Genomic DNA, 25395 nt, shown 5'->3' on the forward strand with positions numbered 1-25395 from the left:
TGGGTTTTCCCGAAAAAACGTGTGTGAATCTGAACCCCGGAGAAAGGACACCTCTTCCCACCGGGGGAGGGGTATTTTTTGTGTGTGTCCCCAGGTGTGGGGGAGTTAGTGTGTATAGCTAACACAGGGACGGGTCTGTGTCCCCTTGCTCAGATGGGGAGGGCTGGTCTGCCCCAGGTGTGGCGGTATCTCGTTTCTCTGGAGGGGCGGAGGAGATCAATTTGTGTCCTGAACCCTGGGAGTCATCACTCCCGGGTCGGAGGCGGCTGAGGCTGTGGCCCTGGGTTTGAGAGGCAGCCGTCTATTGGGCGGTGCAGGATCAAGGAGAGGCGAATACTCAAGGGGCTAGTCGGTGACCTTTATTGCGCGATTCCGAGACCGGCGCGGACCAGCCTGGGGAAATTTACTGTGGGAACATCCGGCGGCCCAGCCCCCTTCTCCGCTCTGGGCATTGCCTGTCAACTCGGCTCCCCTGTCCGGGCCGCGTTCAGCCCTTAAAGGGGCCCCGTGGGCCCCGGGGCAGGGGCTCGGAAACTCCAGGCGGGTGCGAGCCCGCGTCTAGGACCTCCGCGAGCGACCGCGCCTCTTGCTGCGGGATTCGATTAATTTCTGGGAACGCATCTTGAGCGCCGCACGGGTCACCACGTCGCTGTCATCTTCCTCACTCTCCTCCTCGTCTGCGTCGGGCGAGGAGGGGATCGAGATTCCCATTCCCGTATCAGATTTCTCTCCCCGGCCTTTACCACCGCATCCCCACCTGGACCCTATATGTCCGGCCCCTGACCAACTCCCGATGAACTGCTTGAGCTCCCAGACTCGCCCCTTTCCCTGCCCTTACTGACCAAAGAACTTGTCCTTGTGACCGGCGACAGGCAGGGGGATGCGGGTGTTGTACGACGGCAGTTTTCCCTCGAGGGTGGTGTAGAACTAGGGGGAGGAGGGAAGGGGGCAGATGTGTGTAAGTTGGCAGGGGGTGCAGCGAGATCCGTGCCCCCTCCTCCTCCCCATCCCCCTCTGAGATGTACCCCTGCGCTATTCAACACCTCTGCCCACTCCTCTGCCTCTCTTTGGGTCTTTTTTATTTTTTGAGAGGGGTCATGCCACGCGGCGTGTGGTATCCAATTCCCCAACCAGAGATGGAACCTGCGCCCCTTTCATTGGAAGGGAAGAGGGCACTAACCACTGGATCCTCAGGGAAATTCTGCCCACTCTAGTAAAGTTTTCCTTGGGTGCAGCCCCATCATTTGTTCTCAGCGTGCACCCTGATACCCAGCCTCCCCCCCAGGCCCGCCCCTGGTCTCTAGGTCCCAAGTTTTGTCCTCTAGAGAGCAGACCCCAGATTCCACCCCCAACCCCCTCACCCTGCGGCCTTGATCTCTGGCCTGCCGAGTTACCAGGTTATCAGAGTTACCTCTAGTAACTCTCCTGGCTCATCCCTGGCTCCTTAAACCTCACCTGTTGTCCCTAAGACCCATTCCCAGCCCATCATCCTCCTCCCTGGCCTCCAGGGGGTTGCCCCGACCCCTCCTTTGCCGCCCCAGCCCTTGGCTGAATGGGCACCTCGCGGTCAACGATGTGGCGCAGCATCTCTGGCACGTTGTGGTTCTCTAGTTGCGAATGTAACTTCAACAGCTTTTCCTCCACCAGGCCCAGCAGGTTGGGCAGATAGTCATCTGCTTTGGGATCCAGCTCCTTTCCGACAGACCGTCCCGTCTCCTGCGGCTGGGGGCGGAGCCGGATGAGTCGGGAGGGGCGGGGCCTCTGGGAGGCCCCACCCCAGGGGGCATGGCTTTGAAGTTAGGGGCCGCCCACAGGAGCGGTGCTACCCTCTGTGGGGTAGGGCCTCTGCGTCAAGGGCCACGCTTGTGAGGCAATGCCTGTGAACTCCAGAGACCCAAGCCAAGGGATTGAGGGGGAGGGCGGGGGAGGACGGTGGAGGGGAGGGGGAGCCTTTTGGTGAGAGGGCAGGCTGGGATATTAACTGGAGAGAGGCCATTGCCGGAAGACCTTAAGAAATGAGATTCTTGGAGAGAGGAATGGCAACCCATTCCAGTATTCTTGCCTGGGAAATCCCATAGATAGAGGAGCCTGGCAGGGTAAAAGTCCATGGGGTCGCAAAGGAGTTGGATGCGACTGAGTGAGTAAACAACAAGGACAACTGAAAAACGGCAGAAAGTAGTGGAACAAAATGGTGAATACTTTCTTCAATAAAGTTTTTGGTGAAAACGGAGAAAAAAAAAAAAAAAAGAAATAGGATTCCACAGTGGGCAGGCTGGGCCTCTCTTGTCTATGCCTGCTTCAGGGTTGGAGCAGGGTCTCTTTTAGGTTTTGAGTGTGTATGTGGGGGCTAGGTGGAACTTTCCCATGGGGGTGGCATTTGAAACGGGACAGGGGTCTCTGAAGTCCTGGGCCTCTTGAGTAGTAAGGGGGTGCCTCCTGAGATGGGGGGGTGGAGACTCGGGAGTCGGTTGGGGTTTGCCATGTGTTCAGGCCTCTCATGTCCTGAACAGGGCCTGGGGTGGGTTCTCTGGAGTGGACTTCAGGGTGGGAACCCCACCTGTGGGGTGGCACTGTCTTTCGCGTCTAGGGAGGCTCCGGGTGAGCTTTCCTCGTAGGTGGGACCTGCCACTACGATGTGGTTCAGCTTGCCGGCCAGGTGTTCCAGGCCCTCCTTAGTCATTTGCAAGGCCCGCCTGGTTCGGTCCAGTTGATCCTGCGCTTCAGCACGTCGCTGCTCCTCCACCTTGAGGCGCCCCTGCAACTCAGCCTGCCGCTTCTGCTCACTGTAGGGAGCAGGGAGACCACCACTGGGGCACTGTTGACCACAGCGATCCTGCTCTAACCCCCACTGGGCACCATGGGGCCTCACCTCACCAGCAGAGCCTCCCCTGAGTACTTGAGGTCTTCCAGCTCCTGCTGCAGCTGCTGCTTCTCTTGCTTCAGTCTCAGCAGCGTCTGCTCGTTCTCACTCTTGAGCATCTCCAGCTGCGTGAAGGTGTCACCCTGAGCCAGGAACCGCCGCACCACTGCCTGGGTGGGGGGCAGACAGAGCCCGTCAGAGCCAGGGGCTTGTCCCACTCCTTTCCCAGGGCTGCAATGGACAAGTTGCCTGAGCTGATGATGGCTTCTGCACAATGCTGTCTCGGCACTCTGTGAGCCTTGGACTCAAGGCTGCCTTAAGGGTGTGCAACCCCGAATGAATGATTTTTGCGGGCCCTTCTTTGTCTATATAAGGAAAATGAATCAACCAAAATCAGATGTCGGGGCAGTGACAGCACTGAGCACAGCTGCTTTCCAAAATCAATGTGCCAGCAACGCCCACTCCCATGAGAAAATATGACTGGTCATGGGAGCAACCCGCCCCCAAGGGCAATTTCTGGAAAGACGCCTAGCCACAGCGCTCCAGATGACCCCATACGTCCAGGTCCTGGAACTCCTTGGGGGTCACCTCATGGGATGAGTGGTGGGTTGGAGAGTGCCCCAAACAGAGAAATCAGACAGGGATCCAGGGGAATTAGTGTTGACCAGCTGGAGATGTCCATGGTGGCTCAGATGGTAAATCTGCCTGCAATGTCGGAGACCCAAGTTCGATCCCTGCATAGGGAAGATGCCCTGCAGAAGGGAATGGCTACCCACTCCAGTATTCTTGCCTGGAGAAGTTCATGGACAGAGGAGCCTGGCGGGCTACAGTCCATGGGGTCGCAAAGAGTCTGATGTGACTGAGCTACTAATACTTTCACACTTTCACAGCCGGGGACCTAAAGTCTTGGGAAATTTTGAGGAAGATGCTGCCAAGCGCGGGCCCCAGAGTAGGAGCCCAGTTTCTCTGGGATGGAGGCTGGTACTGGGCCCCAGACCCTGCCACAGAGGCTGAAGTTACAGGAGAGGAGAGACAACATTCCCCATTCTCCTAGTGCTGACATGCCAAAGAAGTCAGTGCCAGTGTATGCAGGAACAGGAGAGAGGGGCTTCCCTGGTGGTCCAGTGGCAAAGAATCCACCTCCCAATGCAGGAGACATGCATTCCATCCCTGGTCTGGGAAGATCCCACGTGCTGCAGAGCAACTAAGCCTGTGCATTACAACTACTGAGCCTGTGCTCCAGAGCCCAGGGGCTGCAACTACTGAGCCTGTGGTCTGCAACAAGAGAAGCCACTGCCATGAGAAGCCCATGAAGCATTGTAACTAGACAGTAGCCCCTGCTCTCAGCATCTAGAGAAAAGCCCACACAACAATGAAGACCCAGCACAGCCAAAAATAAATAAACAAAATTATCAAAAAAAAAAAGGAACAGAAGAGAGGATGGTGGCCAGTGCAGATAACTCATGTCGGTTTTGTTGTGAGAGGCAGCAGAGAAACGGGACAGTAGCTGGAAGAGGGAGGGGTGCTTTTTGTACACTGAGGAACTGACCAGGCAGAAAAAGGAGGCTGGGTGTGTCGGCTTCCCAGGGTCGGCTCAGGCCATCTGGGAGCTTGAGGGCTGAGGGCACACTCACGTGCGTTTCTGCCACGCCAGTGGCGTCCTTGACCTTGCCGAAGAGCACCTCCATCTGGTACATGCTCCACCGCCGCTTCAGCTCCTCCTCCTTGGAGTGCATGCTGTCCTGGAGCGTGTCGTCAGACTGCAGCAGCACGTGCTCACGCTGGGTCTGCTCATGGGTGGGGGTCACAGCCCGCGTCAGTCTGCAGCTGAGGGCTTAGGGCAGTGGCCGTGGGCGTTGGGAAAATACCTCCCAACTGGGTTCAGGAAGGGGGTGGGGCCCAAGCTTGGGGCCAAGTCAGAGCTTCCCAGGGGGCACTAAGGGTAAAGAGCCAGCCTGCCAATGCAGGAGACACAAGAGAGGCAGGTTCCATCTCTAGATCGGGAAGATCCCCTTGGAGGAGGGCATGGCAACCCACTTCGGTATTCCTGCCTGGAGAATGCCATGGACAGAGGAGCCTGGCAGGCTACAGTCCATGGGGTCCCAAAGAGTCGGACACCACTGAAGCCACTTAGCATGCACGCATGCAGGGCATCCAGGTAGGGGTCAGGAGGGCTTGGCAGGGCCTTGGTTAGAGGGAGGCCTCAGAGGCAGCGCCAGTGGGCGGGGTCAAGAGCGTGGGGGCGGGGCCTGTCGGGTAAGGGGCCGGTTAGAGGCGGGATCAATTTCCGATATGGGCAAGTTTGGCGGGGAAGGATGACGACCCCAGGAGAGTAAGGGGAGGGCTGGAGGGCGAGGTCAGGGATGTGGGAGGGGCCCTGGCATCTGGGGAGCTGGGGGCAGTCAGGAGAAACTTCCCAACTGCCGAAGGGTCTAGGGCCTGGGCCAATGTGGGGGCGCGGCGGGGACCCCGCAGGTCCGGGTCCAAGCAGGAGCAGGCTGGGATCTCAGCCCCGTATCCCTGGTGCGCCCACCTTGCGCTCCATGCGTTCGTTCTGCAGTTTCCTCTCCTCCGCGCGCTTCTTGCACTCGGTTAGGTAGCGTTCGCGCTTCTTGCGCTCTCGGAACACGGTCTCTTCCAGATACTGCAGTTGGTTCTGGAGGGTGGACGGGCGGGGAACGACAGGACTTGTTGGCATCTACTGGGGCTCTGGGTCAGGGCTGCAGGCCCAACTCAAGACAACTGGGGCGAGTTGTGGGGTCCTGGGACAGAGATGGGATGGGTTTCGGGGCAGCTGGGGTTCAGATGCTGAGGCCAGGAGACCATGGCAGTGGCAGGGCAGGATTCCCAGGGGCCGGTGGGCTGGCACCTTGGCGATGTCCCTGGCGTTGAGCGCCTCCTGATTCACCAGGTGCAGTTCCTCCAGCTCGTGTTTCGTCCTCACCACCTCAGCCTCCATAAAGTCCAGCCGGTTCCCCAAGTGAAGGCTCTCCTCCTGGGCGTGAGAGATGGGTTAGCCTGTGACCGGTGTCCCTAGCCTGGCTGGCCCTCCCATTTGCTGCCCCCCACCCACCCACAGTCACCCTGGTCCCTACTTGTAGGTAGGCCTTGAGCTGCAGGTACACACTGGTGATGTGTTCAGCCTCCTCTGCCTTCATCCGGGCCTTCTCCAGGCGGTTCTCCAGGTTCCGCATAGTCTAGAGGGAAATAGAGACATCATTTTGCCAACAAAGGTCCGTATAGTCAAAGCTATGGTTTTTCCAGTACAGATGTGAGAGTTGGACCATAAAGAAGGCTGACTGCTGAAGAATTTATGCTTTTGAACTGTGGTGCTGGAGAAAACTCTTGGGAGTCCCTTGGGCAGCAAGGAGAGCAAACCAGTCAGTCATAAAGGAAATCAACCCTGAATAGTCATTGGAAGGACTAGTGCTGAAGCTGAAGCTCCAATACTTTGGTCACCTGATGTGAAGAACAGACTCACTGGAAAAGACCCTGATATTGGGAAAGATTGAAGGCAGGAGGAGAAGGGGGTGACAGAATGAGTTTGGATGGCATCATTGACTCAATGGACAAGAGCTTGAGCAAACTTGGGGAGATGGTGAAGGACAAGAAAGCCTGGTGTGCTGCAGTCTGTGGGGTCTCAAAGAGTCAGACATGCCTGAGCAAACTGAACAACAAGAGGGAAGCAAGGCTGGGCTGGGTCCCTTCCCCCCTCGGTGCCTCCCGCAGGATCGAGGCCTCTGCAGACCTCACAGGCCCTACCTTCGCCACCTCGGTGTTGCTGTCTTGTGCCTCAGTTATCTCCAGCTCGCGCAAACTGTGCTGCAGCTGGAGCTCCTCCAACCACTTCTGCCGCAGCCCCAGCTGGTGCCGAAGAGCATTCAGTTGCTTCACCTTTTCGTTCAGCCGGTAGTCCAGATGCTCCAGGGCTTGCTGGAGAGAGGGGAGCAACAGTACCTAGTCCTTCCTTCTCCCACATCTTGGTTCTCATTTTTCTTGTCTCTTGGTAGAGCATCTGAAACCTGGCTGATCCTGCTTCTCCTGCAGATTCTCTTTTTTTTGGGGGAGGGCTGGTTTCCAGGGGCTCCACTCCTTGGTTTTCCACTTCACCTCCCTGGCTGCCCCTTACCCATCTCCTTTGCCTTTGAAGAGGCTCTTCTTTCATCTGACCACACATACCACTTGATCCTATCCAGTCTCAGGGTTTTCGGAGTCATGTCTACACTGCATGAGTGCATGCTAAGTCGCTTCAGTCTTATCTGACTCTTTGCGACCCTAGGGACTGGAGCCTGCCAGGCTCTTCTGTCCATAGGGATTCTCCAGGCAAGGATACTGGAGTGGGTTGCCATGCCCTCCTCCAGGAGATCTTCCTGACCCAGGGATCAAACCCACGTCTCTTATGTCTACCTGCATTGGCAGGTGGGTTCTTTACCACTAGCACCACCTGGGAAGCCCCACTTCTACACTGAAGACATCCCAATTTAGCCTCCCCCCTGAGGTTTGTATATCCACATCTACACGGCCTTCTAGATGTCTCCACAGGAAGCTCAAAACCATCTGTCCAAAGTTGAGTATATCCTTGATCTTTCCCCAAAACTGCCCTTCTTGAATCTTCCCCATCTCAGCTCATGGCAACTCCATCCTTCAAGGTGCTCAAGTCCCAAACGTTCATGTCATTCTCATCTTCTCTTTTTCTCTCCCACTTACACCCAGTTTGTTAGCAATTCTCTGTTCTGTCTCAAAGGTTCCTCCAGAGAGATCCTGGTGGCTCAGTGGTAAAGAATCTGCCTGCAGTGCAGTAGATGCATGGGTTCAATCCCTGGGTCAGGAAGATCCCCTGGACGAGGAAATGGCAACCCACTAAGTATTCTTGCTGGGAAAATTCCATGGTCAAAGGAGTCCATGGGGTTACAAACAGTTGGATGTGACTGAGCCAGATAGATCTCTTTCTTCCTATTTCTACCTCTTTTGTCCTAGTGTAGCCAGCATCATCCTTCACTTTGATAACCTCCTCTGGATGACTTCTAACTCTTGCTTCCTCAGAGCCCATTTTTCACTTCTCTAATTCTTTTCTTTTTTTAAAAAAAAATATTTATTTGACTGCACCTGGTCTATAGTTGTCGCACATGGGATATTTAACTATGGTATGTGGGATCTAGTTGCCTGACTAGGGATTGAACCCAGGTCCCTTGCATTGGGAGTGCAGAGTCTTAGCCACTGGACCACCAGGGAAGTCCCTTCACTTCTCTGATTCTTAGTATAAAATCTGCACTTGTGCAGCAAAGCCTGATGCAAGGTTCTGTCCCTGCTGACCCCCCAACCTCACCTCCTATGTAGCCCCCCTCACTCACTCCTATTCTGCCACAATGACCTCCTTTGTGTCTCCAACACTCTACCTTTGTTCCTACCGAAGGGACTTTGCACTTGCTGTTCCATCTGTCTGGAATGCTTTTCCCCAGATCACTACTTGCCTGACCCCTTCTCAGCTCAAATATCACCTTCCTAGAGAAAGCAAAGATCCCCACCTCACAATCTAAACGGCAAACCCCTAACCCCCATCCATCTCTAGTGGGCCACGCTGTTTTATTTTATTTATTTCTCTTGTCACCATTGGAAATCGCTTTCTATGTTTATTGTCCTTTTCTTGGGGGTTGTCTGCTTTCTCCACCAAGATGAGACTCTGGGGAGTGGGGACATGGTCTGTGTTTTTCACCGTATGGCAACCAATACCTAAAACCATGCCAGGCACGTGGTCAGTGTGTGATAAAGACTGAGAAATAAATTAAAGGCAGCTGGTGTGGAGAAGGGATTGGAGAGGGTGAGATGGGGGTCAGGGAGCCAGGTGGGGACCCAGGCTAGAAATGAAGGGAGGTAGTCAGAGGAATGGGAGTGGGGCAAACCTGGCCTGTCCTGTTCTTCAGGTACGGCTTCTCTGATTTCCATTCTCGAATCACTGCCTGGACCACTTTTTCGTCTCCCTGCAGGGAGAAGAGCCCAGGTCACACTACAAATTCAGGCCACCCTTTCCTTGAGAGCATCCCCTGGGGATGTTGCCTCCCCACCCCTGGAACCTCTTACCTGGAGCAGGTCCGTCAACTGTAGTTGCAGTACCCTGGTCTCCTCGCGGAGCTGGTTAATGGTCTCCTGATTCTTTTTGATGTTCCACTGGGTGCTCTCATAAAAGGCCTTCCGGTCACCCTCTGGGGTCATTTGAGGTGGGCAGGCAGAAGCAGAGCATCATGGGAGGGGGTACTTCCCAGAGGGAAGACATTTTAGTAGTTATCGACAGTATAACAATATTTTACTCTGAGCATTTGTTATGCATTAGATGCAGGACTGAAGCTTCCCAGGTGGCTCAGTGGTAAAGAATCCACCTGCCAGTGTAGGAGCTTCAGGAAACATAGGTTCGATCCCTGGCCCAGGAAGATCCCCTGGAGTAGGAAATGGCAACCGGCTCCAGTATTCTTGCCTGGAAAATCCCATGGATAGAGGAGGCTGGTGGGCTATAGTCCATGAGGTTGCAAAGAGTTGGACACGACTGAGTGACTGAGCAAGCATGCAGAGATGCTGGGCTAATCATTTTCTTTTATTTTTCTGTACTGCACTGCCTGTGAGTTCTTAGTTCCCTAACCAGGAATCAAACCCACACCCTCTGCAGTGGAAGCACAGCATCTTAACCACTGGAAAGCCAGGGATGGACTAATCATTTTCTAGGTATCAGATAGGATGTGCCAATATGTACATATCCATATCCATATCCATATTATACCCATTTCACACATGAGAAGGCTCGTGCTTATTAGACTGTTCAAGTTCACAAGCAGTCAGACTTTCCAGCACATACTTTCAACCACTATGCAACATTACCTCCTAACAACAAAGCGCTAAGTTTGCACTAGGACTTCCCAACCTCGGCACAACTGACATTTGAGATAGATGATTATTTGCTATGTTGAACTGTCCTGTGCATCGTCAGATGTTGAGCAGCATCCCTGACCTCTGCTCATTAGATGCCAGTAACAACCCCCCCCCCCCCCCGCCCCGCAAACAATGTGACAAACCAAAATGTCTCCAGACATTGCCAAGGGTCTTCTGGGGAGCAAAATAGCCCGATTCCATTGAGAACCACTGGTTCACACTTCATAGTATTACAGTGCCAGGCACTGTTCTAAGCACTTTACACATTTCAACTACCTATGGGGTGGTACTGTTACTATCCTCATGGGCAGGCGGGTTCTAGAGGCTGGACAAACTGAAAGCAATTACATTATTCTTGGTCCCTGAAGATCAAACAGTTATTATAAGAATATGTAGAGCCGGTATATTTGAACCCAGAAAATCTGCCTCTAGAATCTATATCCTTCACCCTCCCATGCATTTTAGAAAAGTTGAAACTACATAAAAGTAGGGGCTTCCCAGGTGGCACTGGTGGTAAAAGAACCCGCCTGCCCATGCAGGAGACGTGAGAGAAGTGGGTTGGATCCCTTTGTTGGGAAGATCCCCTGGAGAAGGGGATGGCAACCCACTTCAGTATTCTTGCCTGGAGAATCCCATGGGCAGAGGAGCCTGGCAGGGCACAGTCCATAGGGTCGCACGGAGTCAGACACCACTGAAATGACTTAGCCTGCACACACGTAAAAGTATGAAATACAGTTCAGTAGGTTCTGAGCTCAGGAAAAGCTGTATAAGATGAGGAAAACCATGAGCAAGCATGAATTTTTGCCTCCGGATACTGGACACCTGGACGAACGCTAGTGAAAGAATTCCTGCCAGGTCAGAGGGCTGTTGACTCGACCATTCTGGGCCCTCTGGAGTCATCTTACCTAACAGTTGTATCTTCCTTTGTAACTCAGCCACCTGCATGTTCACAGCGGACTTCCCCTCGCTGGCATGGAAGGGTCCTGCCTTGGAATGAAGTGAGTGCCAGACAGGCACCAAGCCCTTGCCTCGAGAGTGGTAGGGCTTGAGCTGAACTTGAGTGGCCTTGACTTTGGAGGGGGCTGCAATTTGGTCCTGAGAAGGCATGGCGTTGGAGGCCGCCGCCCAGCACAGGGGAGACGTCATGATTGGTTTGAGGCCGAGGACCTCTGGGGGTCAGGGGAATTGCCTCTGTCTAGGATTCTTGAATTCAGGTTCCTCGGGCTCTGGTAATGCACTGGTCGACCGCTCGGCGGGACCTAGCCGCATCTCCGGTTGCTAGGTAACCTTCCCCGCCTCCCTCCAGTGCTCCCATGGAAACCGCCCGCGTTCCAGTCTACGACTCTCATTGGCTGACATTAAGCGGAGGGGCGGTCCCTGCAGGGGACCGAGCAGAGCGGTCCGCAGAAAGATGGGGGAGGGTACTTTTGAGTCACGTGCTCATCCTTTTTCCTCCCCACCTCTCCATCCCAACCCCACCGGAGGCGGCGGTGTGGGGTTTCGCGGGCATTTTTCAGGAATTTTCTGTTCGGGCTTCAGAACCCGCCACTCCCAAGATGGAGGCAGCCTGCGCCGCCATTAAGCGCGAACCTTCAGAACTATTCCCTTTCAGGCTTCAGTCCTATGCAAGATGGCCGACTGGGTTCCGAGCCTGCCACATGCCACTCCCAACATGGCAGCCAGGCCCCGCCGTTCCGGGAGCGGAGCGTGATGCCAGAAGTGACGATTCTCACACACTTCCGCTTCCTTTCTGCAGGAGGAACCGTTGGCTGCTGGGTCAGGGGGGCGCGGTGGATATTGACCTTTGCCCCAGCCTCGTGTACGTGGTGGACTAGTGGGCGGGAGGCGCCCCCCACCCCCAACTTCCTATTAGGGGCAGCCGAAGGGTGTGGGTTTGGAGAGGGGGAAACTTAACCCTTTGGGCTGGTTGGCGGGAACTGGATAGCGAACCACCTCCGACTCATAGGGAGCGGAGGTTTTGAGTTCCGCTCACCATTGATTTGGGCCAAGTGATATTCCCTTCCACTAGGTAGGACTGGGGAGATCCCCTCCCCCGCCTCCGCCTCGGCCCCCGTGCCCCCAGTGTGGGAGGTTAAGTGAGACGTCTTTTCCCGGAGCGATGAAGGAATCCAGTTGACCGGAGGAAGAGGCGCCTTCCTTCGGCTGGAAGGAGCCCTCTCCCACTGACCTGCCGCCCCTTTCTCGCTGCAGCGTGGGGTCACAGTGCATCTCCCAGTAGCCTCCTTCAGGCAGAACCCATTTCCGGCTTTCAAGGCTTCAGCGAGATGTTACTACTGCTGCTGCTGCTGCCGATGTGTTGGGCCGTGGAGGTCAAGCGACCCCGCGGCGTCTCCCTCACCAGTGAGTGCGCCACTGGAGGTGGCCAGAAGTGGGGGTGGGGTGCGGGAGGTTCTGGGATAGACACTTACAAGCCTTCGGTCTCCGTGTTCTGGACTCTGGGCAGGGTAGGTTGCAATGCTTAGCCGGTGGGAGTGGGAAGAGGTGCCTTTGGGTGGAAAGGGCTCTCTTCCTACCCTGGACTGGGCTCTTTGTCCGCTTCCCCAGACCATCACTTCTACGACGAGTCAAAACCTTTCACTTGCCTGGATGGCTCTGCCAGTATCCCCTTTGATCAGGTCAATGACGACTACTGTGACTGCAAAGATGGCTCAGATGAACCAGGTGAGCTTTTCTTCCATTCATGCATGCATCCATTCATTCATTCATCGTACATTTATTGAGCTGGTGAGTGCTACGTCCTGTGTGGTGTCCCAGACAGACCCAGTCCCGTCCTCACAGGGCTCTCTGTTGAGTGGAGGCAAGCAAGCACAGACTAAAGTGGGTCAGTGATTTGTTGAGGAGATGGGGAGATGCTATGGGAGCCCAAAGGGGGAGGGGGAGGGCTTGGTAGGGCCCAGTTCAGAGGGCCCTGGCGCGGAGAGGCAGGAGGGAGCCCAGGAGTGTTTTGTTTCAGGCCCCCAAAGTGCAGTGGTCCTTCCTCCCCTTGCTTGGCATCAGTTATTCTCACATTTCTCATGCTCGCGTGTGCATGTGGTGGGTGTGACCTGCCGGATCCTGAACCCACTCCACAAACCCTCCTTCCCTCCTTTCCCCACAGGCACAGCTGCCTGTCCCAATGGCAGCTTCCACTGCACCAACACAGGCTACAAGCCCCTGTACATCTCCTCCAGATGGGTCAACGATGGAGTGTGTGGTGAATGAACTGGCCCCAGGATGGGGGACGGGGTGCTGGGCAGAGGGAAGGAGGCATTGCGGGGTGAGGGGGGAGTCCTGAAGGCGCCCCCATGTCCGCCCTCAGACTGCTGTGACGGGACCGACGAATACAACAGCGGGATCGTCTGTGAGAACACCTGCAAGTACGTAGCTGACACACCCCTCTTCCCTCGCCCCCCTCTCCCCCGAAACCTTGCCTCGCCTTGTTAGGTGAATCGGGATTCCTCTCTTCTCTGCTTTTGTGTATCAAGGACTCACCTGGTGCCAGGTGCTCTGTGAATGCTCTGTCAGCAGTTTTCCTTCTGGCCCGGAACTGAGTGTAATGTGTTTGCCTGTTCAGCTGATGAGTGAGCTCACGCTCAGAAAGGAAAATGACTTCCTCAGGGTCTCATAGCTAAGAGATAGCAGAACCAGGACTCGAATCCAGCTTGGTCTAACTTGGGACTCCGTGCTTTTAATTGCACCACTGCAGTAGGACCTGAAAACTGAAATGCTCACAGGCAGGTGATGGAAGCAAATGCACGCAGGCTGAGTGTAAGGCAGTCAGAGAGTGATGGGGATTGTGGCATTTAAAAGGGACAGCCTCCCTCCACTCCTGTGAGTTGGGAGCAGGTGGCAGGGCCAGATATGTTTTTCAGAGAAAGGTGAGCGTTGTGACATTTCCATAAACCCTTCTGATGGAAGGTCTCTTAAGTAGAGAGAGACTGAACAGATTTTGCATACTGGCCAGACAGCCCTTCTGTCAGGGAGTCTGTGACTCGTGTGCTCTTCTCTTCTCTTGGGAACCTCCTTCCAGCCCCACATCCCAGCACCCCCTAGTCCCTCCCATGATCCTGAGGGTGAGTGAGCCCTGTCCACTGCCCCTCCTCTCTAGGACTCTAGCTTCAGAGGGGCTCTGAAGCCAGGAGAACCTGGGGGAGGAAGGAGCAGGAGTGTTTGAGCCCTTGTTTTTGCCCACATGATGGGGCGATGGCAGGGGGTTGAACCCCTTGGGAAGAGGCAGACATAGTGGACACTAAATGCTCTCTCTTCCCCCCAGAGAGAAGGGCCGCAAGGAGAGAGAGACACTGCAGCAGATGGCAGAGGTGACCCGTGAGGGCTTCCGCCTGAAGAAGATCCTGATTGAGGACTGGAAGAAGGCCCGAGAGGAGAAGCAGGTGAGGGGCCTGGTGGGGCTGACCCAGGACAACCTGGAGGCTGGGGGGCTGGCTGGGGTTTACGTTTGCTCCCGACCAGGGGTGTCCTGGGGCCAGTTGCTGTCTGCGCCTTGGACCCTGGTGTCCACTTGACGTTTAGTCATTGCTTACTTAGGTTGGTACCAGGTGGGTGGCATGGACCTAGGCCTTGGGTGCAGATCAAAGTGGGCTCGGAGGAGGGTCGCCTCTCCTCCAGGTTCCAGGGTGCTCTCATTTGTAAGTTAAGTAGGGTGGGTGCTGGGGATGTGCTGGGGGAGGGCCGAAGAGGGTGAGTCCCCAGGGATGTGTCTCCCTGCCTGTCTGCCACCCCCTTAACTGGTGGGTCAGAGTCCTCAACTCCCCTTCAGGGCTCCCGCTTAACCCTCTGAGCAAGGGCCCCAGCTCTGCTTCTCAGACCAGGGAAGGGTCGGGTCTTCCTCTCCCAGCCCCAAGGCCTGGCTAGTGAGGTGTCTCCCGAATTCATAGGGGGCAGTGTATTCAGGGTCAGTGAGATCCTTCCTGCGCTTAGCCACATGGTGAAGTTGCTGCGAAGTGACCTTTGACCTCATGGGCCAGCAGGAGGACCCTGGCAGCAGATCAGGTTGAGGTGTCAGCCAAAGTCTTGGGAGGGACCCTACAGCCTAGGACCCCTGTTCTTAGGCTGGAGCCCACCCAGCACACACGTTCCTTCCTTCTTTCTTTTTTTTAATATTTTTTATTTTTATTTGGTTGTGCTGGGTCTTAATTGTAGCATGTGGAATCTAGTTCCCTGACCAAGGATCAAACTGACCTCCTTGAATTGGGAGTGCAGAGTCTTAGCCTCTGGATCACCAGAGAAATCCCCTTTCTTTTCTTTTTTTTAATAAAAACAATCAGTTTTTAAAAAGAATTTTATTTTTAGCTGTGCTGGGTCTTCATTGCCGCACACAGGCTTTCTCTAGTTGCGGCAGGTGGGCTTCTCATTCAGTGGCTTCTCTTATTGTAGAGCACAGGCTCTAGACACGTGGACTTCGGTAGTTGCAGTTCCTAGGCTCTAGAGCACAGGCTCAGTAGTTGTGGTGCATGTGCTTAGCTGCTTCTCGGCACGTGGAGTCTTCCTGGGCCAGGGATCAAACGCATGTTCCTTGCCTTGGTCCCTCTGCTCTCTGAACCCGCCTTGGGGCATAGGAAGCAAGGAAGACTTCCTGGAAGAGGAGGTCTCCATCTAAACTGAAATCTGTAGGTTTATTCAGAGTTAGCCAGGCAGAGTGTTGCAAACAGAAGGAAAGCTTGTGTGAAAAACTGGGGGCAGAGTGTGTGGAGGGCTTTGAATGTTGTTAGGGCAGTTAAGATAGCAAAGGGTTGGATGAGACTGGAGAGCTGGGCAGGGTCCTGGTTATGCAGGGCCTCAGGGGTACACTGAGGTGTGTGGATTTCTCTCCAGTGGGCTGCAGAGAATCACAGCAGCAGGGGTTGGGGGAGATCCAGGAGGGGTGTGTATTAGGAAAAGATAATGTGGAATAGAGGTAGGAGAGGAAGAGGGAAGAACAGGATGAGAGCCGCCTCTGTCTTCTACCTTCCCAGAAAAAGCTCATTGAGCTGCAGGCTGGAAAGAAGTCACTGGAGGACCAGGTGGAGATGCTGCGGACACTGAAGGAGGAAGCCGAGAAGCCAGAGAAGGAGGCCAAAGACCAGCACCGTAAGCTGTGGGAAGGTACGTCGCTGTGTCCCGGCGTGGCTGTGACTCCTCCTTGGCTCCTGGCAGGGAAGAGTCTGGGCCCAGGAGTCTCTTGCTCATTGTCTCTTGTCTGTCGTTGCACTGATTTTTTAAAATCACAGCACTTTAGTTCCCCAGGTGCCTCATTATCTTCGACTGTGTGTTGGCCATTGTGTTTAAAAGTCGTTTATAGCAGTAACTTGCAGCTTTGATGAGAGGTCCTTCTCGCCAGAAGAGGGGCTTTTCTTTCTGCCTTCTCTGTGGGAACACTGGATTCAGGGACCTCGAGTCTGAAGTCGAGGCTGGAGCTTCCTCTAGCCCCCCAGGCAGAGTGAGCTGAGGTCCGAGCAAGGGCTGGCTGGTTCCTGGCCCAGCTTAGCCCTGAGGGGAGTCCCATGGGGTTATAGTTATGGGCCGGGTCACCTTGGACCTTGATTTTTCATTTCCCTTCCCTCACAAGTTATCAGAATGGACATCCACATTTGCCAGGCTTGGCAAAATCCTTTAGGATGAAAGCAACTTGTACCTTCTCTTATCTTCTTCACTTCCTCTTTCCTACTGGCTGGGGTTGGTTTTAAGGTGATTTTTTTTTTTTAAATGCTTGGTCCAGCATTTTCTTGCTGTTGGCGGATTGTGCCGCTGTTGTGGATAATCTGAAGCCTTGGCCTTTGTTCTCAGTCTGCTCTGTGCAGGGACACACATGGCGGAAGGCGGATAGAAGGGAGAGTTGGGGCAGAAACCCACTCCAGGCTAGTTAAAAGACCACGACCAAGCATTGCCAGAAGTGTTTGGAGCTGTGGCCCCAGCCAGTCACTGGGCTGGTGACCGGCAACTGGTAGCCTTATGAGGCCGTGTTGTGATCCCCTCCATCTCTTTGAGCATCTGCTGTGTTCTTCTGCCCTTCCCTCTCTCTGTCCTGATTTCTCATAATCAGTAATTCAGTCATTCATCTGACAAGCATCTGCTGTGTGCCTGTAATGTGCTGGGTCTACCCCAGGTGCGCGCACGCGCACACACACACACACACACACACACGGAGACCATGTTGGTGAATGAGCAGAGACGCCCCCTCTTTGTTTACATACCATCAGCTGCTTCTGTGATAAAGCCACAGACTTCAGGGGTTGCCAACAGGGACCTTATGACCTGCCGAACCTTAAATATTTAGCATTGGGTTCTTTACAGTAAAGTTTGCTGACCCCTGATGAAGATACCAGTATTCTCTCCCACACTGACGGTGGATAGACCAGAGCACCCAGTGCTCATTTCACAAGGATCGTGTTTTTGCCCCTGCTCCCCTTTCCCAGACATCACATCGTTTCACAAACAAGGAAGCTGAGGCCAAAGAGGCCACTGGCTTGCCCAGCTAGACTGATGCCCATGTTACTCTGATTGTAGACCCTGTCCCTTATCTGCAGGCTTGAGTCAACAGCCTGCTCCTGCCTCGCTCAGGGCCCAGCTTTTTTTGCCTGTGTTTGGTCTTTGTTGCATGGTGTGGGGGCTTCTCTTGTTGCGGCAGGCGGACTTAGCTGCCCCACGGCAGGTGTTATCTTAGTTCCCCAGCCAGAAATGTGTCCCCTGCATTGGTTCTTTGTTAGGATTATTAGATTCTATTAAATTATTAAATTTCTATTTATTAAATTCTATTAAATTATTATTCTTTTTTAGAACTACTAGCATCAGAAGGCTGATTTTTTATTACTAATTTATATTAAGTTTTGGCCATGCTGGGTCTTCGTTGCTGCTCACAGCCTTTCTCTAGTTGTGGCAAGTGGGGGCTACTCTTTGTTAGGATGTGGGGCTTTCTCATTGTAGCTGCTTCTCTTGTTGCAAAGCACGGGTTCTAGGTGCACGGGCTTCAGTAGTTGCGGCACCCAGGCTCAGTAGTGGTAGCACTCAGGCTTAGTTGCTCCACAGCATGTGGAATCCCCCTGGACCAGGGATCGAACCCGTTTCCCCTGCACAGATTCCTGTTCTGTGCTGGAAGCCTGATTCTTAACCACTGAACCCCCAGGGAAGTCCCTGGGCTCATTCTGGCCCTTCTGGCCTCCTGATGGCCTCCCTCCATGAGGCCAAGCCATTCTTCGGCCCAGCAGTCTTCCTGGCCCCCCAGTGCCTTGGGTGGGACAGCATTTGGGCCACCACTGCCCGCTTACAACGCCCCCTACCGTGGAGGGCTTCTCCCTGCTCTCCGCACCCTGTGTACCTGCCCTGTTGGTCTGATTGCCTGCCCACACCCCACCAGCCCTGCGAAACTGCTGCTTTTTGTTGCTCCCGGGCCTCTGCTCCAGCCATGCCCACTGCAGACATGTGTGGAGCGGGCCGCAGGCCCGGTGCTTGGCGGTGACACCCGTCCACCGCTGTAGAAGATTCCGCTGGACGGCACTGGTCACACGGTGTATGCGTGTGTGCTCTGTCCTTCAGTTTTTTCTCGCTGCAGTAAAATCCCGGTCACGCACCATTCACCACTTAAGCCAGTTTTCAGCATCCGATTCAGTGGTGTCAGGTACGTCCACACTGTTGTGCAGCCGTCGCTGCTGTCTAGTTCCAGAACATTCCTATCACCCCAGGAGGAACCCCCAGGCCCATTAAATGGCCCTCAAGATCTCCCCTTGGCCCCGCCCCCAGCCCCCGGCCCCTATGCATTGGCTTCCTGTTTCCAGGGATTGACCTGCTCTGGACATTTCACCGCAAGAATTCAGGCAGTGAGTGGCCTTTGTGACTGACTGCTTTCTCCTAGCATCGTATTGTCGAGCGTCATCCATGTTGTAGCCTGGTGTCGGGACGCCTGCTTCCTTTTTAAGAGCTGTTGTCTGTTCCAGTGTGTGACCCTGGTGGGGTTTGTCTCGTCCAGGTACCATTTTTCCCATCAGGTTTTTGGTTTTGGTCTCCATTGCTTGTAAGCAGCTCTTGTATATCAAGGGGCTGGCCTTTGTGACTGAAGTTGCAGATGTTCTCTCGTTCACTTTTGGTGCCAGGTTCCTTCACTCTTTCTTCCCGGGCCACGTGTTACAAAGTGAACGAACTCTGGTCTTTGCTTCTGTTTCCACCTTCTTTTGCACCACGTCTAGCATCCTTTTACACAAGGCTGGGCAACTTCTTAGTGTGGAGTTGCTGACTCAGGTTCAGGGGTGGCACGCCACGGCGGTTTCCCTGGGATTCCCAGAGGGTGGTGGGGATGAGTGTGGACTCTGGAGGCACGTGGCCTGGCTTGGGCCCCCGGCTGTGCTCCTTGCCAGCTGGGTGACCATGGGCAGCTCCTTTCATCTACCTGCGCCTGGGGCCCTCATCTGTGAGGATGTTGGCGGCTGTCTGCTGGGGTCTCCCGGGACACAGGCCGCTCATCCTGGGGGAGAGGGCTGAGCTGCACTGGGGCTGCTCTCCTGAGCGCCCCCTGAGCCGGTTGTGCTGGGAGAGGCCCCAGGACATCTGCCTCGCCTGGCTGCACCCTCATCCCAGCCTCTGTCCCCTGACCGCTTCTTCTGGGGGCCTCCTGAACGTGGCACACCTATGGTCCTACCCCGTGCACCGTCACGGATGGTTCAGACTCTCTGCAGATGCCCCCAGCTGCCCCTGCTGGATTCTCCATCCATCTGGCACTGCCCACCTCCTCGGCCCCCCACCCCCACACAGGCCAGCCCTTCTCATTGCCTAGCTCCTGCCCCCAGTCTGCCCCCCACAGTTGCCTGACTCAGAGCCCCAGCACCCAGAGGGCCGGGCACACGGTGAGCCCGGGGGGGCGTTGGGGACGGAGGGTGATGGAGCTGGTCCTTCCACAGAGCAGCAGGCCACCTCCAAGGAGCAGCGGGAGCGGGAGCTGGCAGCCAACGCCTTCCAGGAGCTGGACGATGACATGGACGGGGCGTGAGTGTGCCAGCCCCACCTGCCCCGGGCTTCCGCCTTTAGGAAACCAGCCAGAGCCTACCTCCTTGCCCTGGAGCCCGATCCCCTGGGGGGATGGGGGGGGGGGAGAGATGAGGGAAAACACCCCCTCGAGCTGGACAGGGGGACTCTGGATCTCAGTGATTTTTGAAAGCCTACTCTGTGACCTGGGATGCTTTAGTGAAAGATGAAATCCTGGCCAGTGCCCCTGAACTTGCTGGCCGACCCCAGGCCAGTGGCTCAGTGGAGGGTGGGCTTTTGGGAACAGGAGGCTGGGCAGGCCCCCTGGTGGGAGGCCTGGGACTTTGGAGGGGTGCTGGGGGCAGCATGGGCAGGGCGGTCCCGTTCCTGGTGGGCAGTGGCGGTGGGCAGCGAGGTAGGGGCAGGCTGTGGGACCTGGGCCACCATGGGTGTTTGGGTTGCCCGGAGTGGAGGATACCAGGCCGAGGGCATTTCCCCGTGTTCGGTTCTAAGGGTGGATGGAAGTGGAAGCTGGGTCTTGAGGACACAGGGTTGTCTCCTACTCCCACCCGTGTCTGTCCCTCCCTTGAGCTCCTCAGGGTTGTGGAGCCTCAGGAGCGGGTAGGAGGCAGCGGACGGGGTGGCTAGGACCTGCCTTTCCCAGGGTAGAGACCGGACCGGGCCCTAACCCCAGACCTCATTTTTTCCCACCTTCCTGCCTGCCCCCTCTCCCTGCCCCGAGGCCCTGAAGCGAGCTCTCAGGAGGAGTCCTGGCCCGGGGTGGGGGTGGGGGGCGGTTGACCAGGAGCCCACGGGCTCCCTGCTCCATCGGCTGCTGCCTTTGTCCCCGCAGGGTCTCAGTGGCTGAGCTGCAGACCCACCCGGAGCTGGACACGGATGGGGACGGGGCCTTATCAGAGGGGGAAGCCCAGGTACTCAGCCCACCCCTTCGCTTGGGACTCCTGGAGGGATTGCCCCAGGGTGACCTCAGGGTGGGGGGCGGGGGTGGCCAGAGGCGGGCCTTCTGTGGGCTACTCCCATGGAAAGTTCCCTGCTGCCCAGGGCCAGGGTTCTGGGGCGCCCAGCCTGGCTGGTGTGGCCAGGCCTTGCTTGGTGACTAGGAGGGGCTGCCCAGGGCCTTTCTCCCTTCCCTGTGGGGCCTCGTGGAGTCATGTGGGTGCCTCAGGGTGTCTAGTGGGGAGAGTTAGGGTCCCTGTAACCATGCCCCCCCCACCCAGTGCACACACCTGGTCGCCCTCCTCACCGCTGTGTCCTCACTGGTCTGGAGCCCTGCTCCCTGCTGGTCCTCACGCCCCGCCGCACCCAGGCCTCTGGTTCTGTGCTGTCCATCTCTGCGTCTCTGCGCTCCTCTCCCTGGCCTCTCCAGTCCGCACCCCGCACCTCCCTGGCCCCCTCCTCTTTCCCACAGGCCTGTGCTGCCCCCTTGTGGCAGCCGCTCCTCACCCAGCCCGGCTCCAGGCTGGCCCTGGGCAAGTCAGCGCGTGCTGTGCCTGGCACTGCGGCCTGAGGGCCCCCGCATCCACTACGAGAGAGTGCCTGGGTTGGAGGTGGGGGGCACGTGGAGGTCCTGCCCCTGACCCCACCCCAACCTGTCGCACACAGACCCTCCTTGGGGGAGATGCGCAGATGGATGCTGCTTTCTTCTATGACCGCGTCTGGGCCGCCATCAGGGACAAGTACCGGTCCGAGGTCAGGAGAGGGAGGGGAAGGGATGTGGGCCCAGCCCCCCGCCGCCCCCGCCCCACCCCTGGGCGCCTCACAAAGGCACTGCCTCCAGCTCTGGCACGGGGCCACCCTGGCCAGCTGGGCGGCCCCAGCTCCTCTACAGAAGCCACCCCGCCCCCAGCTGTCTGCCCTTCCCTCCCTCTCTCTAGGCTCCTCAGAAGGGGTGGAGACACAAGGCCGCCCTTGGGCGATGGTGGGAGCCTGGCCCCCGGCCCTGGGGGTGGGGGCGGACCCCGAGTCCTCAGCACGACGTCTCCGCACATCCGGCAGGTGCTGCCCACTGAGTACCCACCCTCGCCTCCTGCACCCGATGTGATGGAACCCAAGGAGGAGCAGCCCCCCGTGCCCTCGCCACCCACAGAGGAGGAGGACGAGGCCGAGGAGGACGAGGAGACGGAGACAGAGGAGGAGGAGGACGAGGACGAGGACGAGGATGCCCAGGGGGAGCAGTCCAAGGTGGGTGTTTGGGGTGAAGCGGGTGACGGGTGGGAGTGGGGTCACTTGCTGACTCTCTCCCCCCACCCCCAGGGCACCCCACCCCCAGTCCCAGCCCCCCAGACGGCCAGCTCCACCGAGGAGGACAGAATGCCACCATATGATGAGCAGACGCAGGCCTTCATCAACGGTGAGGGCTGAGCCTAGGAGGGAGGGGCCCCTCCCTGTCGCCTGCAGGTGCAGCGGCCCAAGAAACAGGCCCTGCCTGCTCCTCGAGGGGGCCTGGGCCTGGCCCAGGCAAGCCCAGGGGCTCCAGGCCACCTGGAGGGGGCTTCTGGGGCCTGGGGAAGCTGGCACCACCACACCAGTCCCAGGGGCCCTTCTGCCTCCTCGTGGGTGGCTGTTGTTTGTGTCACCCTTGGCAGGCGAGGAACCAGCAGGGCCCCAGGAGCCCTGGCCCTGCTCCCTTATGAGCTGAGAGCCTGGGCAGGGGGGAGGGGTCTGCCCGGCGACTGGCAAGGCCCAGAGGGTCTTCCTGGGCCCCGTCCTCACCCAGAGCTAGCCCTGAGGCTGGGAGAATCAGGCTTGTCTACGCCACCCTCTGCCCTCTCTTCATGGATGGGGTGGGGGCACCTCTGACCTCTGTCCCGACCCCACCAGCTGCCCAGGAGGCCCGCAACAAGTTTGAAGAGGCCGAGCGGTCCCTGAAGGACATGGAAGAATCCATCAGGTATGAGCCACTTCTCCACTGCCCCGTGGCCGCCTGCTGCCCGATTCCCCAGAGGCGGTGGCGATGGGGAAGTCACTCAGGCAACCTCTGCGAGCGGGCGGTGGTTCCTGCAGGGAGAGTCCCCAGGCGGTGGGGACTGGAGCTCAGGCCCCGAGAGATCCTCCGCCACTGCAGTGGGCCTTCCTGCGTTGTCCTGAGTCGGGCTGGCATCCCCCACTGTCCGTTAACCTCCGCGCCTCCCCTTTAGGAACCTGGAACAGGAGATTTCATTTGATTTTGGCCCCAACGGCGAGTTTGCCTACCTCTACAGCCAGTGCTATGAGCTCACCACCAATGAGTGCGTCCCCTGTGGGCACGAGTGGTGGGTGGGCTCGGTGGGTCTGGGCCTGAGCAAGGATGGGGCGGGGAGGGAGGGGCGTGGGCTGAGGCGCAGCCACTGGGATTTGAGGTACCTGCATGGCCCTGGTGTGGGGGGGTGTTGTGGAGGCTGGGACCACTGTCTCCCCACCTACCAGCCTCATCCCCTGACAGGTACATCTACAGACTCTGCCCCTTCAAGCTTGTCTCGCAGAAACCCAAACTCGGTGGCTCCCCCACCAGCCTTGGGTGAGTGAGCTCGGGCTAGGCCCCCCTCTCGGCCCCTCATCCCCCACCCCCCGGCCGGCCCCTCTCAGCACCCCACTCTTCCATAGCACCTGGGGCTCGTGGGCTGGCCCCGACCACGACAAGTTCAGCGCCATGAAGTATGAGCAGGGCACGGGCTGCTGGCAGGGCCCCAATCGCTCCACCACTGTGAGTGCCCGCGGGCTGGGGGCAGTGGAGTGGGGACCCAGGCCCACAGAGCCCGCCTGAGCCCCGCCTGCCCACCCCAGGTACGCCTGCTGTGCGGGAAGGAGACGGTGGTGACCAGCACCACGGAGCCCAGCCGCTGCGAGTACCTCATGGAGCTGATGACGCCGGCTGCCTGCCCAGAGCCCCCGCCTGAGTACCCCGTGGAGGGCGACCATGATGAGCTCTAGCCCGGCCCCGCCCTGCCCAGTGCAGAGGTGGGTGGGGAGCTGGGGGTCCCGCCTGTCCCCTTCTGCTCGGGGGCATGGTGGGGGGGGGGGGGGGCTCTTGTCCACACGGGTGCTCCCCCATCCATCGCCCTTCCTCTGTCTCATCTGGTTTCTCTCTGGTCCCAGAAATCAAGATACGGAACCAGCCCCCAGTGGTGCTGCCCATCGCCCCTCAGTCTGTGGACCATGGCCTGCCCCTGTGGGTCACCTCACCCACCCACAGGGCAGGAAGCAGGTGAGGCTCCATGCCCTGCTTTTGGTTGGCCAGCAGGGCAGAGCCACGTTCCCAGGCCCCGGCTGCCTCCCCAGATGGAATAAAGGGGCCTGTCCTACCTGGGCCCCCACACCCTGGTGGCCTGGCCTGCCCTGCCCCCCACCCAGGGCATCTGCCTTCCCTCCTGGTGGGGAAGTGACTTGACCTGTGAACCCCAAACAATAAACATGATCCCTCCAACTCATCTGTGTCTGTCTGGCTTTGCTGGGGTGTGGAAGAAGTGGGGTGGGGGAAGCTGCCGTGCAGATCCTGGGGGGCCTGGCTCCACAGCTTGAGGGTCCTACCTGAGATGCCCCATGGACAGCAGCCTGGAGCCACATAAACAGACAGCCCTTGGGTCACTTCTGTCTGGGTTTCCACCTGGGCTAGTCTCAGACCCCACCCCACCATCACATGTGTGCTCTGGGGAAGCCAGGGGGCTCCAGGAGTGAGCTAGGCCCAGAGAGGGGCAGTGGCTTGCACTCGGCCACACAGCAGGGCTGACTGGTGTGTGGAAGCAGACACCTGAGGCCATAAGATTCTGAACTTTTATTTTTCTGGCATGAAAAGTACAAATAATTAAACAATTCCATGTAAAAGTCTGTTACCGCGGCCAGGCCTGTAATCCCGGTAATAAATAGTGTCTAAACTCAACGCAAAGTGTTCTTGTTGGGTTTTGGGTTTTTTTTTTTTGTCTTTTTTTTTTTTGTAACAGTTCTTTATCACCTCCAACATGGACTCTGTCTTGATTTGAAACCATCCAAATAAATAACAGGATGAAGGGAGGGCTGGAGGGGCTGAGCCCCTTCCCCACGGGCCCTGCCCCTGCCCCACGCAGGGATGCGGAAGACCCCAGGCCCCACCTCCCCTGGGGTGAGGGGCTGGCCTCCAGGAAAGGGGCCTGGCTGGCTGGGCTGAGTTCTGTGTTTTAGAAAAAGGAGTCCCCTCCCAGTCGGGGGTGGCAGGGGCCCAGGGCCTCAGTTGAGGGGGTGTGGGGAGGTGCCCCCTCTCTGGAGCCCGGCCTCCCCCAGGGTGGGGGACAAACCCAGCCCTTATTGCTCACAGATGCCTCCGCCACGCTGTCCACGTGTGGACACGCGTCGCTGCGGGCGGACAGCAGAGGGGAGAAAGCCCCAAGAAAACAGAGGGAGAGGGATGGACCCGCTGGGGGGCCTGCCCTGCTGGAGGGGAGCGGGGAGGTTGGGGAGGACTTAAAAACCACAAGAATAAATAGGTTCGTGTATCAAGAACAAGCTAGGGTTTCACCAGCTAAATAGGACTGAAAAAATTCTCAAGACGAGCAAAAATAATCCCATTAAAGACCCCGGACGTCGCTGGCTGCAGGGACCTCCCCGCAGAGCACAGACCCCCCACGGGGCGCCGCTCGGCTACCATTACTGTTATTAATAATTATTATTACTTTAATGATTCCACTTCCCCTTTTATA

The 25395-nt window shown here is 57.1% G+C and overlaps 2 protein-coding genes across 5 annotated transcripts; one reads left to right on the forward strand and one right to left on the reverse strand.

Moving 5' to 3' along the window:
* Nucleotides 1-362: 362 nt before the first annotated feature.
* ODAD3 (outer dynein arm docking complex subunit 3) lies at nucleotides 363-10924 on the reverse strand. Of its 3 annotated transcripts, none has more exons than XM_065917834.1 (13): nucleotides 10684-10924; nucleotides 8939-9060; nucleotides 8761-8838; nucleotides 6623-6793; nucleotides 5956-6057; nucleotides 5730-5855; nucleotides 5394-5516; nucleotides 4495-4647; nucleotides 2870-3030; nucleotides 2627-2783; nucleotides 1561-1716; nucleotides 843-927; nucleotides 363-677 (listed from the first exon to the last, which is right to left on the reverse strand). In XM_065917834.1, the coding sequence occupies exons 1-13, from the start codon at nucleotides 10922-10924 to the stop codon at nucleotides 559-561; spliced, it is 1794 nt and encodes a 597-aa protein (XP_065773906.1). In that variant the 3' UTR covers nucleotides 363-558. The 3 variants fall into 3 exon arrangements, with proteins under 3 accessions (XP_065773906.1, XP_065773905.1, XP_065773907.1); XM_065917833.1 differs by having other exon boundaries at nucleotides 1561-1722; nucleotides 2558-2783; XM_065917835.1 differs by lacking the exons at nucleotides 5956-6057; nucleotides 8761-8838 and having other exon boundaries at nucleotides 6623-6789; nucleotides 8932-9060.
* A 558-nt stretch (nucleotides 10925-11482) lies between these two features.
* On the forward strand, nucleotides 11483-24149 carry PRKCSH (PRKCSH beta subunit of glucosidase II). 2 transcript variants are annotated; one of them, XM_065917831.1, is made up of 18 exons: nucleotides 11483-11597; nucleotides 11990-12139; nucleotides 12344-12460; nucleotides 12897-12992; nucleotides 13098-13155; nucleotides 14052-14169; nucleotides 15751-15880; nucleotides 19663-19747; nucleotides 20580-20658; nucleotides 21350-21436; nucleotides 21743-21928; nucleotides 22001-22097; nucleotides 22568-22637; nucleotides 22885-22974; nucleotides 23169-23243; nucleotides 23330-23429; nucleotides 23510-23683; nucleotides 23822-24149. In XM_065917831.1, the coding sequence occupies exons 1-17, from the start codon at nucleotides 11489-11491 to the stop codon at nucleotides 23654-23656; spliced, it is 1794 nt and encodes a 597-aa protein (XP_065773903.1). In that variant the 5' UTR covers nucleotides 11483-11488; the 3' UTR covers nucleotides 23657-23683; nucleotides 23822-24149. The 2 variants fall into 2 exon arrangements, with proteins under 2 accessions (XP_065773903.1, XP_065773904.1); XM_065917832.1 differs by lacking the exon at nucleotides 11483-11597 and adding an exon at nucleotides 11652-11807.
* Nucleotides 24150-25395: the final 1246 nt, after the last annotated feature.

The sequence above is a fragment of the Muntiacus reevesi genome, chromosome 1 (genome assembly GCF_963930625.1).
Source record: "Muntiacus reevesi chromosome 1, mMunRee1.1, whole genome shotgun sequence".
In the NCBI taxonomy this organism is placed as follows: domain Eukaryota; kingdom Metazoa; phylum Chordata; class Mammalia; order Artiodactyla; family Cervidae; genus Muntiacus; species Muntiacus reevesi.

Bases quoted from the DNA above. Each gene is read 5' to 3' on its own strand.
- ODAD3 (XM_065917833.1), bottom strand. From the start codon at position 10,924: ATGACGTCTCCCCTGTGCTGGGCGGCGGCCTCCAACGCCATGCCTTCT. The intron at 3,031-4,494 runs GTGAGTGTGCCC...CCCCCCACCCAG, and splicing joins CTGGCGTGGCAGAAACGCAC to GCAGTGGTGCGGCGGTTCCT. The intron at 678-842 runs GTCAGTAAGGGC...CGCCCGACGCAG, and splicing joins TCACAAGGACAAGTTCTTTG to ACGAGGAGGAGAGTGAGGAA.
- PRKCSH (XM_065917831.1), top strand. From the start codon at position 11,489: ATGCCAGAAGTGACGATTCTCACACACTTCCGCTTCCTTTCTGCAGGA. The intron at 11,598-11,989 runs GTACGTGGTGGA...TTCTCGCTGCAG, and splicing joins GACCTTTGCCCCAGCCTCGT to CGTGGGGTCACAGTGCATCT. The intron at 21,929-22,000 runs GTGGGTGTTTGG...CCCCACCCCCAG, and splicing joins CCCAGGGGGAGCAGTCCAAG to GGCACCCCACCCCCAGTCCC.